This window comes from Labeo rohita, chromosome 11, assembly GCF_022985175.1.
Source record: "Labeo rohita strain BAU-BD-2019 chromosome 11, IGBB_LRoh.1.0, whole genome shotgun sequence".
Lineage (NCBI taxonomy): Eukaryota > Metazoa > Chordata > Actinopteri > Cypriniformes > Cyprinidae > Labeo > Labeo rohita.
The window spans coordinates 8,094,850-8,109,145 of NC_066879.1; the positions used below are offsets into that span (position 1 = coordinate 8,094,850).

Below are 14,296 nucleotides of genomic sequence, written 5' to 3' on the forward strand. Positions count from 1 at the left end.
TTTTTTTTTTTTTAATTTAACTTCGATTGTATTCGTCTAAAAGAAGAAAGTTGTATACACATAGCATGGTTTGAGGGCGAGTAATTCATGGGGTAATTTTCATTTTTGGATGAACTATCCTTTTAACTTTGTAAACAACATGTTGTCTAATTAATATGAGGTTTAATATTTTTCAAAACAGTATGGGTTTTAAATAATATATCCTGCAGGGATGACATATTTTTGAAGGCCAAAACCCAGAAACAAGTTTGCATTTTAGCAACAAGTTTTTTGTATGAGTTTTTAGTTAAATGCCCGAAATAATGCCTGTGGCAACAGAAAGTTTGACTCGTGTAATTCTTTCCGAGGTCTCTGTCTTCTGCTGCTCCATTGATGGCCATTCATCAACAGCTGTGTACTGATCACATAAAACCATATGAATCAAAAATTCATTATACTACGTGTTTCACCAGTGTCCGATTTTAGAGGGTTTTAAAAGCATGAAATAGACTTATGTTTTTCCCCGTCTGCTGCTTTTCACGTCACAGCTCACGCATAAGCCTGGAGCAAGAGATCTAACGCTCCGCTAGTGAAGGACTGGAGACTGTTCTCATGGTGCCATCAGTCAGTCAGATCTGTCAGGACGTCATTTTCCGGCAGCTCAAGTCGCATGGCATGTAGGTCATGTACTCCCAGGCCGGCTTGTGCCAGCCGAGCAGCTCTCTTTGAGATTAACGGGAATGTTAACACATAACTCTCTCCAGGTATTTTAGACCTCCTTGATCACTTGCTTGTCGAGTTTTAGGTAAGACAGTGGATTGAGAGAGGCTGGATGTAAACATACTTAAAAGTGTATAAACATCTCAGACAATCTCTGAAGGATTCGTGTAGTGAATCAGTTCCCGTGCTGAGATACAGGTAGAGTTTGCTCACTTTACACTGAGGTCATGGAGTGTGTATATCGCCCCAAATTAACAGCTAGTAAAATAGCACGCTTTCTTCAACACACCGTATCATTTCACCCAACAACTGGCTCCTGGAATTTTGATTAAATTCATATCGATTTTTGCGTTCCGCTGATCTCTGTGTCACAAATAACTCCTGACTCTATTGCAACATACATTGAAATTGGGGGTGTCAATTAAGAAAGATAATTCAGTTAGAACTGAAAATAAGATTCAAGTGTTAAAGTCTGGCATTGTGTTGCTCGAGAACAGCTCTCACTTGAAACAATTGTAACATTATGAAAAAATATCTTTAAAGCCAGTATATAAACAGTCTCACACTATCGAAAAGCCAAAAAGTTAACTGTAACACTTTACAATAAGGTGTTACTTGTTAACATAAGTTAATGTATTACCTAACATGAACAAACAGTGAATAATAAATTTATTACACTATTTATTAATCTTTAATTTTAGTTAAAATACAGTCGTTCATTGTTTGTTCATGTTTGTTCACAGAGCATTAGCTAATGTTAACAAGGTCATTCTGGATTTTGCTTTTTATAATGCATTAGTAAATGCTGAAATTAACATTAACTAAGATTAATAAATGCTGTAGACGCATTGTTAATTCTTAGTTCATGTTAACTAATGTTGTTAACCAATGTTAACTAATAAACCTTAATGTAAACTTGTAAATAAAATGATACTTGTGGTAAACCATAACAAGTAATATGTAAAGTGGCATCAAACCATATCTACAAGCATTATAAAAAAAACAAAAACAAAATAAATAAATAAATAAAATATTTAATTTAATATAATAATTTAATTAAATTTTTATTTAATTAGTCATTTTAAACTCATATTTTATATGATCCATTATATTCCACAGAAAAAGTACATAAATTGTTTAGAGTTTTTCAATTATTTCCCTTTATAATAATATTTCCTTATATAATGATTTTCCAATAAAATAATAAAATAAAATAAAATAACCCCCAAAATAAAAACTTTTTATATACACTTCAAAATAACAAAAACTAATAAAATCTACGAAAACACAACATTTTCTTTTAAAACATAACTAAATTTAACACAAAAGCAGAAAAAAATAAAAATAAAACTGAATTCAAAATATTAACAAAAACTAGTATCACAATGATACTAAAATAACACTGGTAGTATCATTCAGTTATAACTAATAACGAATTGAAACTACAAGATGTTGTTTAAATATAACAAGATATTCTAATAAACCATTTGTGTATAAAATTCAGTAGCAATTTTGTTTTAGCTGTTAAACATAAAATAAGGGAAATCATTGAAAAACCCAAAACAATTTAAACTACATTTTAAATTACATTTTAAAGCACATCATGAGATATTTTAAATTATTCATAACATACTAACATTTTTCAGTTTTAATCTACGTGAAGTGTTAATAAATGGTCTGGTGAAAGGTTTTATGGGAGTGAGATTAAAATAAACAGTAAATATTTGTATGAATAACAATCTACTTGCAACCTGTCATTAATATCAAAGTGGATTTGATGCTATTTCTAAAACAAATGGAAATTAAAGATATAGGACATGTTTTTCCTCTCTAGAATTAGAGAACAACATTACCCATTATTGTAACAATGATAAGCAACATTACTTTTATCTAAAAGCCTCCAGAGTACAGCAATCACAGGGTCAGTCCCTCTGGACCAGCATGAAGTTAAGCGCTTTGTTCAAGGTCACAACAGTGAAAAGATTGTGATCTTAGTAATTACAGTAGTTAGGTAGCGCATGGGATTCACCTCTGCCTGGGATTGATTTGTATTAACAGCCTCGATTTTTATCCACCAGGCAATCCATGGAGGGTATTTCTTGGAATGGGGAAGTTTAGTACAAAACATCAGAGTCACAGTCTTTGAATATTAAGTTCAAATGTAGTGATATTTATGAATCTTTCACATTAAACAATTGTGAAACATTTCAACAAAATGGTAGAACAGCAGGAAGGTGCATCTATAAGCTCCTGGGACAAGATATCATTGTATCCACAACTAGCTAACAATATGTTACCTGATAAATGTTCACCTTGCAATTCTGGTGTTAAAACAACACCTAATTCATAATAATTAATGACCACTAGATTGCTGAACTTTGAACAATCAGCAAAACACAAAGCAAAACGCTTGCGCTTACTGGCCATTCGTGTCGTCAAAAGAAGCTGATTCTGTTAACTGAAATTTCTTGAACTGTTCAGCAGCAAAAACTCCTTGAACTGCACACCTTTTCTTATTAAAGTACCTAGAGTCCTTTGCAATTTCTGGATCAATTTTGTGCTGTTTCAGAAAAGACCTGGATTTTATGATCTATAAATTCATGGAGCAAGTAATAGTCTTGAGTTCTGCCCAAGGGTGACCTTTAAAATCTCACATATTTTGTTAAGCAAACTAAACGTGTGGCCTTTCACACACACACACACAGTGAGGATTGGGGTAAAATATTTAGATGGCTTTGGCTTAATAATATTTGCTGCAGAGACGGTTTCTAATCAAACGCACTTGAACGCTGCCCATTTAGCAACTGCCAGTTTAACAATTCTCTTACTGGATTGCGATAAATTTTATGGTGTTGTGATAAACTGTGATAAAATAAAGTGACGTTTTTATGAGCTCTGCAACAGTCAATGGAAGCTCCTTTTATTGTGTAGGTCTTTATAGCACACTTCCGCAGCATGACATTGCTACAGCTGTACAGATATAGACTCCAGCTTTGCGTTTGGGGGTTTTCTATGCACTGGGTTTCTCTTTCATTTTATGGCATCCCCTCTGGTCATTCTTTTACATTTCTACTGCAAATTAGAGACAAGAAAGAACATTTGTTGTTTTAATCGAGTTCATGGAGGCAGAGCTGGTTGCGAGGACATGAGACAAAGAGCAAATATATCTGTAATATAAATGTCCTTGGACTGCTGAAGCCTGTTAATCATACCAGTCAAACATTTGGATTAATTAAGATTTTGTTCATGTTAATGTTTCAGAATGATTTCTAAAGGAACGCATATGTGATAATTAAGGATGTAACGATTAACTCAGCTTTCAGTTCTCTCGCAATTTTTCTTTTTTTTAACAAAATGAAATTTAAGACAAATTATAAATGAAAAAGTGTCATTTCATAATTGCTGCGACAAAATGCTGCATATTTGGCTGTGGTCTTTTTCCATTTGAAGCAAAAACAGAATGGACTTTGTGAAATTTAGTGAAACTATATTACATATCAAATGAAACAAAAACAGCAGATCGGCTAAAATAAAATGTGAATTCACTCTCTGACAGCTTATGGAACAGCAGCAATATAGCTTTTCATTGGTTACAGCTGTAAACAAAGCTGTGCTGTGCTTATGAAAATTACTGCTGTGTCCCAATTCGCATACTGTGTGCCCTAAATAGTATTTGAAAATAAAATTAATGTTTTAAAAAGTATGCCAAAATTTCCCGGATGGTTTACTACTTCTGGTTAGAATTCGGAGTGCAGATAAACGTGCTCTCTAATGGTTAATATCGCCCACAACACATTTCACAGTACACTGTAAAAAATAAAAAACACAATTTGTTGAGTCAACTTAAAATTATTTGTTACCCTGCTGCCTTAAAATTTTAAGTTCAGTCAACTAAAATAAGTTTAGTCAACTTGAAATGTTAAGTTGTACTAAGTAACAACTTAGATATTTGTGTTTGCTAAACTTAACAGATGGGTAAGTAACCCAGCTGCCTTAAAATTTTAAGTTGATTCAAATCAAATATCTAAGTTGTCACTTAGTATAATTTAACATTTCAAGTTGAATAAACTTTTTTTGAGTTGACTGAACTTAAAATTTTAAGGCAGCCAGGTTACAGATTATTTTAAGTTGACTCAACAAATTGTTTTTTACAGTGTAGGAAAGGATTCGATTATAACTACAAACATGGTGGATATGTGCAACCAATGGACAGGTAGAGAAAGACGTTTGAGTGATAAATAATAAATGTCTAACCTGTTAAAAAAAAAAAAAATATTTAATGTTATCCGCATTATATTTCATTTGCAGCAACACCATGAACTTTTATAATGATATGTTTGGTCATTAACTTTTAAATGCATCATTATGCAAACACATGAGCAGAGTTTCCCGTTTCTCCCACTGAATAAAAAATACAAAAAATTCTGTTCTCAGAATTGTGGAATATAGACTTGCAGAATTGCCTAATATAAATTTACAATTGCAATTCACAATTTAAATAAAGTTGCAATTCTGAGAAATAAACTTACAATTCTGATGTTTTTCTCAGAATTGCACGTTTATATCTCGCAATTGTGACTTGTCACATTTTATTTTAACGTCCAGTTCTCGCTATTAACAAACCATTAACTACTGTTTTTGCCCCAATAAACTCAGACGTTTTTCTCAGAATTGTGTGATATATACTCGCAATTCTAAGAAATATAAGGTCGCAATTCTAACAAGCAATTGCGAGTTATTAAGTCAGAACTGTGAGATATAAACTCGCAATTCTAAGAAAATATCAGTCTTTTTCTCCCATTAAAAAATGAATCTTTATAACTCGCAATTTATATCTCACATTGCATGGAAAAAGTCAGAATTGTGAGATACAAACTTGCAATAGTAAGAAAAAAAAATGCTGGAATCGCAAGATACAAACTCATATTTGTGAGAAAAATGTCAGAACTGTGAATTTATATCTTGCAGATCTCACTTTACAACTCGCAATTGCATGTTTATATCTCACAATTCTGAGAAAAAAAGTCAGAACTGTGAGTCTGTATCACACAATTCTGCTAAAAATCAGAATTGTGAGACAAAAAGTCGGAATAACCTTTTTTACATTTTTTATTTAGTGCTGGAAATAGGCTTCCATACTATAGATAAATAAAGATCTCTTTTAAGATTTTGTTGCGGATTTGAAATCTGTACTTTAATTGTGAGTTTCGCAAGCAGTCTTTGAAATATCGGAATTTCCTCATTCTTTTAGGACTTGGTCTTGAATGCCAGAAATAGCTGCCCGGAGGTGTTGCAAATATGGCTGCCGAGTAAAGGGTCTTAAATTATATGGAGACAAAATGAAAAGAAAATACCTTCTAAACTTTTATGAAGACTCAAGATACATTCATATAAAGTCCTACCTCTACGATTCGTTCAACATCTCAACCTATTTGAATCATCATATATTTGTATTGATTTTCAACCAGCTCGGGGTGCATTGTTTACATCCCTATAGTGAAAATTCAGTTTCGCCATCACAAAAATAAGTTAGATTTTAAAATATAACAAAATAGAAAACAGGTATTTTACTCTATCAAATATATCAAAGTTTTTACTTTATTTTTTTACTGCAGCCTTGGTACTTCTTTTAAAAACATTTTTTAAAAATCATAACTAATCCCAACCTTTGACCAGTAGTGCATATAGAAGACATTCAGTCTGCCAAGTCAACCACATGGTGTGACCAACATGCAGAAAAATGTAAGAGGAAATTATATTATGTAAACCCTCTCTTAAATAAGTCTTTTAAAATATAGTCATTTAATAGATAATTTGACCAAGCCAATCAGTGTTGCCAAGTCAATGATTTCCCCTCGTAATTAGGCTACTTTAACACTGTTGCTGTGGGTTGTTTTTCATGTCTGCGGGTTGAAGTGACCCCAATAACGTGATATTTTATCCCTGGAATGTGAATTTTACCAGGGGAACCCCTGCAAAAAATAATTTGTATTTTATCCCCAGAATGTGGTTTTTACCAGGGGACCCCCTTCAAAACACGATTGAGCTAGATTTGAGAAGCAGTTGGGCAGGTTTTGTTGTGAAACCCTGGCAACCCTGGAGCCAAGGTTATTTCAGGTTGTAGAAAGTCAGGTGGTGTGACTTTTCAAATGTACTGAACAAAAATTTGGTGTAGAAACAATCTCCACTCAGAAACTGCTGGTAAATTTCACAAAGAAACCAAAGAAACACACTGAATATAATATGAAATCTAAGTAAAGTAGAACTTTGAAAAATCATAATCATATTTTGTAAAATATTTTTGAATATAATAATCAAGATTCAAATGTATCCAAGGTGTAAGGAAATCTTATTACTTTTTACTGATGATTACATCACATTTTAGAGGTATAAAAATTGCTATTTATTGTATTAAACCTTCAGATTGCAATGCTGCGTCTGCTACTAATAATAGAAATAGTTCTCCCAAAAATGCAAATTCTGTCATCATTTACTCAGTTGTAATCTGAACACAAAAGCAGATTTTTGAAGAATGTTGGTCACTAAGCAGTTGCTGCTTCCCATAGACCTCTACAGTTTTGTGAAAAAAACAGTGTTTGGTTACCAACATTCTTCAAAATATCTTCTTTTGAGTTCATTAAACCATAACTTGAAAGTGAGTAACTAATGACAGAACTTTCATTTTTGTGTCTCTATCTAATTCTTTTATGATGTTCCTCTAATCTAACTGAAACCCAGCTAAGATTATTGAAGCTTTCCTTTTCTGTGAGGCATGCACTCTATCAGAAAGCCACTGTCACCCACTATGGTAACATTGTTTCTGTTTGGGGTCAGTTAAAAAGGCTTTCAGGTCCTCTAACAAAACATGAGAGTTAAAGTTTCAAAGCTGATGTGCTAGAACTGCAACATCCTCCACAAAGCAAACTGTGAGGAACAAAACAATGAGAGAAAAAAAACAACCTCACACTGCATCACTGCCCTGTGTGCATCTCCGCATGGAGCTCCAACAATTGATGAACAGAACACAAGGCAAAAACCAGCCTACTGAAGAACACACATTTCTCCTCAAACAGCAAGATTAGCAGATCAAGTGAAGCCGCATCCAAGCGGCCCGGAGCTCCAGAGCGTCCCATAAGCATTACAGCAGCAGCCAGTTCACAAGCCCTATTATCAGCCTGCCTTTATTTTTGCCTGAGCGACGTTACACACGAGAGCAGAGCACCGTGAGCTTTCACACTGATTGGCAGATTGCAGAAGGACATAGATGGAGGTTTACAGCCTACACAATGAGATCTGTCAACGTCTGATCTCCCTGTGACACTTGTCCGATGTCAGCATCATGACTCAAGCGTGTAATAATCATTCAACTGACAGTGGACAACATCTTTAGGAGGTATGGCCCAACCCCAAATAATGGCCTTGGTGAGGCCTAAGTCTTTATATTTAGGAAGAATGATTCAGTCTGGTCTCATTGTTTACACGTCCAAATGGTGATGTGCTGCGGTCACAATCCACTCTGGTGAACAATAGTTTAACGTGTGCGCATTTCTCAGTCAAACGCAAATCCCTCGAAACAATGAATTTCATAATCTGCGACAAAGCAGGCGAGAACCAATGAGAGTTTGATACTGCTGCCTTAAATGCTGTCGGAAATCTTCTTCAGGTGCCAGTTTTTGAATTTGTAACAAGGTTGGGTATTTCTAATCAGTGTTATGGGTAACGCATGACAAGTAACTCCAGTTATAAAATCAGATTACTTTTTCAAGTAACTAGTAAAGTAATGCATTACCTTTACATTTACAACAAAGTATCAGAGTTACTTTTTCAAATAAGTAACGCAAGTTATTTTGTTTTCCCATTCATTCACTGACAGCTGTCATGGGGAAATCAGGAGTGAGCTGCAGAGACACTTGAGCCTCAGGCTTATTCATTTCACTTTTTGGTGTGAAAGGGCCTTTACAGTTGCCAAAAATAAAACCTTTGGGTTTTTTGTTATTGAAAACAAATAAGCAACCTCAGCCCAGGTGACAAAAAGCAATGCAAGTAATGTAATGCATTACTTTTTATAAAAAGTAACTGAGTAATGCAAAATTGTAATGCATTACTTTTAAAAAGTAACTTTTCAATACTCAATACTGTTGATAACCAGTTCCTAAAATTACCAGCACCAAATTAGCTGCTCGTACTGCCTTGTCATCTATCCTCTGCTCTCTTTGCACCTGCATCTGTCCTTCCTTAGCCATATATTCACGAAAAAAAAAAACTGTTTGCCATTGGTTGTGAGAATTTGAAAGCGATATCTTTGTCTGTGTATTCTTTCAAAGATAAACATTAAGTAGCATAAAATGGTTTTTAAATTAAATATATTAGTTTATCGTGATTATTTCTGGGTCAAAAGATTGCCCAGAAATAAACAATTATTGAGACATGGTTACAAGTTGGATCCGTGCATTCGGTCTTAAAGTCCCCGTGTAATCAATATGGGCGTTTTTTGGCTTTTAATTAAGATTATCTATAAGCTAGTGTGCTCCAAAACAATGATAAAATTCACATTTACAAGATATAGGAATTCAAAACTTACAGTCTCTAACTCTCTAACTATGGATCAGTGATTTTGATGACATCACCCTGCACTTAAGCTTCTCAAAACACTTTCTGTCCAATCAAATGCTCTCTAGAATCCAAAGCGTCCCATCCCCTACACTATAAATAGACGCTGAAGCTGAAATCAGTCACTTGTTCACAGAATTTGTATTTTCTGTATAGTGAATGGCACGTAGTGCACTATATAGAGGATAGGAAATGTAAATGTGCTTTCCATTGGGGCGAAAGAAGTCTGTGTCACGTGAACCACAGCAGCGCGCATACGGTCTGCCCTGGTCCAGAGACACAATAGCATGGAGCAAATCATATGTACGAGTTGGCACAGACCACGCAACCTATCAGACCCATTTGAATTCTACACAGAATGTTATATTTTACAGAGATATGGGTGAGATTGTGGCTGTCATATGCTGCTTTATTGAGCTCAATGGCTTAGTTCCAAACTGTGATATAAATGAAACACTATTGGCTGTTTAAAAAAGGGGACTGTAGTGCTTGATATCTCCCACCCTCTCTTCCGGTTTCAGTTGAAATACATACAACAATGCAGCGTATTTTAAAGCACTTCAGTGGATTTTTAAAGTGACAGCAGTTTAATATTCCTGCTGCTACCTGTGTCATTAATGTTAATCAATACATTTAATTTCAGTACCTGAACTTATTTGTGCTATTGGTCATTTATTTGTTATTATTTCATTACCTACTGTTTACTTGACTTCAATAATGTTTGAAATCTAAATTAGTCTAGTTGTTCTGTTATTTTTGTTAAAAACACAAGCAAGATAGGTTTTCTTTAGGCTGCTGATATTTTGCAAAAAAGGCATGAATAAATATGTTTGATGTGTAAACGTTTGGCTTGATTTTTTTAATACATGCATTGAAATCGAAACTAGGAATTTATTATGAACTGAAACTGATGAGCAGGAATCTAAATCACAATCACCAAAATTCAAATGATAACCCACCTTAGTAACAAGTGCTGTATTTGACATTTACAGTTACTGAAAAAAAGACATAGATGCTGAAGACTGCTGAATAATACAGTGCATGAATAAAAACTGATTAATTTTGTGATTTTATGTTGTATTTTTGGTGCATTTTATGCCTCTGTTGTCAGTCATTGCATGTCTCCCATGGCAAAGAAAATAAATATTACTTCACAAGTAAACGATTACATAAATGTTGCTCATTTTGTAGTCCTGTTTAACATTATGTAATCCTTCAAGACGAGTTGACAGCAAAGTCACACAGAGCAGAACAAAATGTTATCATTTCATATTAAGTTCATGAATATACTGTTTAATAAACTTTACTTTTTAGATGCTGTCAATATGTTTGTATTAAATGTTTTACTGTCTAACGTAAGTAAATGTACATGTGGTAGAAGCACATTTTACATAAAAATCCATTCGAATAGATCATGTTAAATTAGATGTGAAGAATTTCACTGGATTTTCACTGAATATTTGTACAGATGTTAAGAAGCCTCTGAAGTGATTTTAATGGATGGATATTAGGCAAGACAAATGTATGCGTTTCCCCTGCTGGCTGTAAGATTTACAGTATTTTTCCCCCCTTTTAATTTCTTAAAGTACCTTGTGAAGTAAGCACTTTTCAGCCAATGCTGCATGCCAAATACACCAGCACATGAAGCTTCCCTCCGCAGCCAAGACAGGTGCAAAATATCCAATACACTCAAATGAACGCCATAATATATCATTATGTATGCCAATGATTCAGAATCAAACATGACAATAAACAAACAAGAGAAAACACAATTATATGCAAACGGCACAGCTGCTTCATGCAAATGTCATTTTAACCATCTAATGTATTCTAGGCCATATCATTAACTCCAGCATTTTAGCAGAACGTCTCATTTGACACTGATGTCTGTGAAACTGTCTCAGCCTATGACATACTTGACTGAGAGTAATGCAATGTGGCATGTGTTTCTGCTTGAGAAAACACACCTGTCAGAGAAACATTTTTCTCTTATAGAGCAGGTGCCTCATAACAGTTCAAACGCAAACCTAACACACAGGCTGAGGAGATCTGTTGTGACCTGAGGGAAAGATCAGCTAGTCCGCATCAAGCTGCATCTCAGAGCCAAGCCAAAATCTACACAAAAATGAATCTGCATTGACATCAAAGAGAGTGAAGAAATAAAATAAATCACTGAATTGTATAGGCCATTTCGGGTGGCGCATAAATTGAGGGCATGGTGGTTAATTAGTTGGTCTTACATAAATTGTTTTACAAGCACCTTGATTTGCTGATTATAATAAGCCTGCCACCTTCGGAACTTTGTCTTGTGTTGTGTATCTAATTACTCATCTAGATTTCTATAATTAATATGTTAGGTATTATTTTGTTAAGTCGATTTCTGTCCAGTCTGGTGGATACAAATTATACACAGGTGACACATTTTCAATGTCAAGGACGAGCAAAAATATATAATCGTATAAAAATGCATTTAAATACATGTTGAGATGTAGCTATGTCTTAAACATAACAGGGATGACAGTAACATAATGAATTACACAGGATATTATGAGCTTAATGCTCAAGGTCATGACACTAGAAGGTGTTTATTATAAAAATTATATAATGATGAGATTTCTATACAACCAATTATTTACTGTACATGCGTATTGCTATTTAAGATTGTCCCATAGTGATAAATCAAGCTAAATTTGCAATACAGTAATTGTAAAAAAGAGGAGAAGCTTGTCCTTGAAGGATTCACATATTTTCACTCACATATTACAGATCAGTGCTGAAAAAAAATTTTTTTTTTTCAATAGAATTATCCAATAGCCACTACTTTTGTTGTCACAATTATCACATCTCAAAACTATTTTAAAAACGCAATACATAAAACACACAAAAAAAGTGATATATTTTGTGTGCATCTATATGGATAATGTTTTTTCGAATCCGTCCAATAGTAATGTCAATGGAAAGTGCTGGAGCAGCGAACTGTTGCTATGGTTACCGAATCAGGCAAACGCGATTTCGGTTTTGCAGCGTAAAATTAACGCATTCTGGAAAACTTTTTTTGTTAGTCTACTGAAACGTTGTTGGGAGACAGTGCGTATGTTACATAATTGTAATAATAACAAAAACATGTATATAGCCTCAAGAAGTGTTTTGATCACCTTAAGGGTGGGAGTATTTATTTGGGGGGGGCTGTTCAAGGTTTAATTAGTGGGGAATTCAATCCTTTATTAGTCTTTGCCTTAAAACATCTCTTAACTCACACCGATTCCTGTGTGTCTGAAGCCAGTCAACAGATGCATGAAAGTCGCGTTTAAAACGCACGTAAGTTGCAAGCGTTAAAAAGTAAAGAAATAAAAAAAGACACGAGTACAAACAGGAGCAGGTTTGCTGCTTAAATGAAACGCGTTACCTGAGTTCTGAGGGGTTCTCCGTGCTCAATGATGCTTATAAAAGGAATTTCCAAAAAAGAGGACATAAATTCCATTTGTACTATTTCCTCCTGCGTCTGAGGGAAGGCGAGCACAGCCGAGACCCCCTGGACCACTATATCCTGACACACACACCTGAAGAGCGACTCGGGGTCTCCGCTCGGGGCTTCCCGAGCCACCACGTCCAGGCTCAAGTTGTACGGAAGAAAGTTGTTGCCGCTTTCGGCGAGACCGCTGAGGGCGCGGTGGAGAGCCGCCCGCACCCGGACCGACTGGCGGGGAGGCAGGAGGGCACCCAGGCGCACGGTGTGTCCTATCCGCGCTAGGATGTGGCAGGGCTGCGGGTGAGAGTGAGCGGGCTGGACGAGCAGGGTATTGAGAAGGAATATTTGCGATCCCAAATAAAAGTATGCCAAGAATGTGAGGAAGACGAAATTCATCCTGCTTCACTCTCAAAGGTGGTGATGAGGCATTGTCAGAAGATAGCATTGCTCGCCTTGTTGTCTGGTCTTTTCTTTAACGTCCTTTTTTGTTTCTTTTTTTTTAGTGCAGGATGGTGTATGAGGAGTGATCTATGGAGTTACTGTGTGAATGTGATACTCTGCTCAGGAGAGGAGGGGGTTTCGCGAAAGGCGGAGATGTCATTGCGTTCACACCCAAAGAAGCGCTGGAGAGGCGTAATGCTATCATTAGGAAAACAGCGCGACTATAGAGCGTAAATTCATGAACCCTTTTATTAAAACCTCTTTTTACCCAAAAGCGTGTTTTTTACACTTCAGTCCTCATGTTGTTCGGGATATCAGAGAGGCAGCCTCAAATGTATCTGATTATAAACAAGATTACAACTTCGTTAAGAACTTAACTAAAGTCCTTCAGGTACACACACACTTAGAATTTTCTATGCCATTCCTTAAAGGAATAGCTCGCTAAAAAATGAAAAATTAAGTTATGATTACACTAAAAGTCTTTCTCTCCGGTGCAGCTCTAAAATGTCAGTCAGCACTTTCAAAATGAGTGTTAATATAGAAAATGTTGGTGGATTTACAAAACTTGGAAGTGCCATAAGTTTTTGGAAGCTTGGCAGATAACGCTTTTAAAAATTAAAAGGTTCCAAAACGGGGTTTTCAAAACATTTTTGGTTCCACAAAGAACCTTTCAGTGAGCAGTTCTTAGAACCTTTTTAAGTGTGCAGAACATTTTAAAAATCTGAAGAACGTTAAGAATCTCTTGTGGAATGGAAAGGTTCCATGGATGTTGAAGGTTCTTCATGGAACAATCAATGCCAATAAAGAACCTTTTAATTTTAAGAGTGTATGGTGTGCAAACAAATAGGTAAACAAAGAATTTTGGGAACAATGAACAGTGGGTGAATATATCCAATGCATTTTTACATGTTAAGTTACTTATCCTTATTAAGTAGTTTTACACAAACATTACAACAGTGGAGACTAGAGTAAGCTGGCAGAAAAATAATAGAGAAGCGAGAGATAACAGAAGGCAGGTGATGGTAAGTGGGTCACTGTTTTGGACCCGAGTATCAGGGATTCGATACGGGCCAGTCA

General features: G+C 35.2%; 1 protein-coding gene across 1 annotated transcript in view; it reads right to left on the minus strand.

Moving 5' to 3' along the window:
- Positions 1 to 13,306, minus strand: part of grin3bb (glutamate receptor, ionotropic, N-methyl-D-aspartate 3Bb) — a 97,864-nt gene extending 84,558 nt beyond the window's left edge. Inside the window, exon 1 of the mRNA XM_051123403.1 lies at positions 12,716 to 13,306. Coding sequence (XP_050979360.1) covers positions 12,716 to 13,174 — 459 coding nt within the window. The 5' untranslated portion in view covers positions 13,175 to 13,306. The remainder of the gene's footprint in view (positions 1 to 12,715) is intronic.
- Between the last annotated feature and the right edge of the window lie 990 nt (positions 13,307 to 14,296).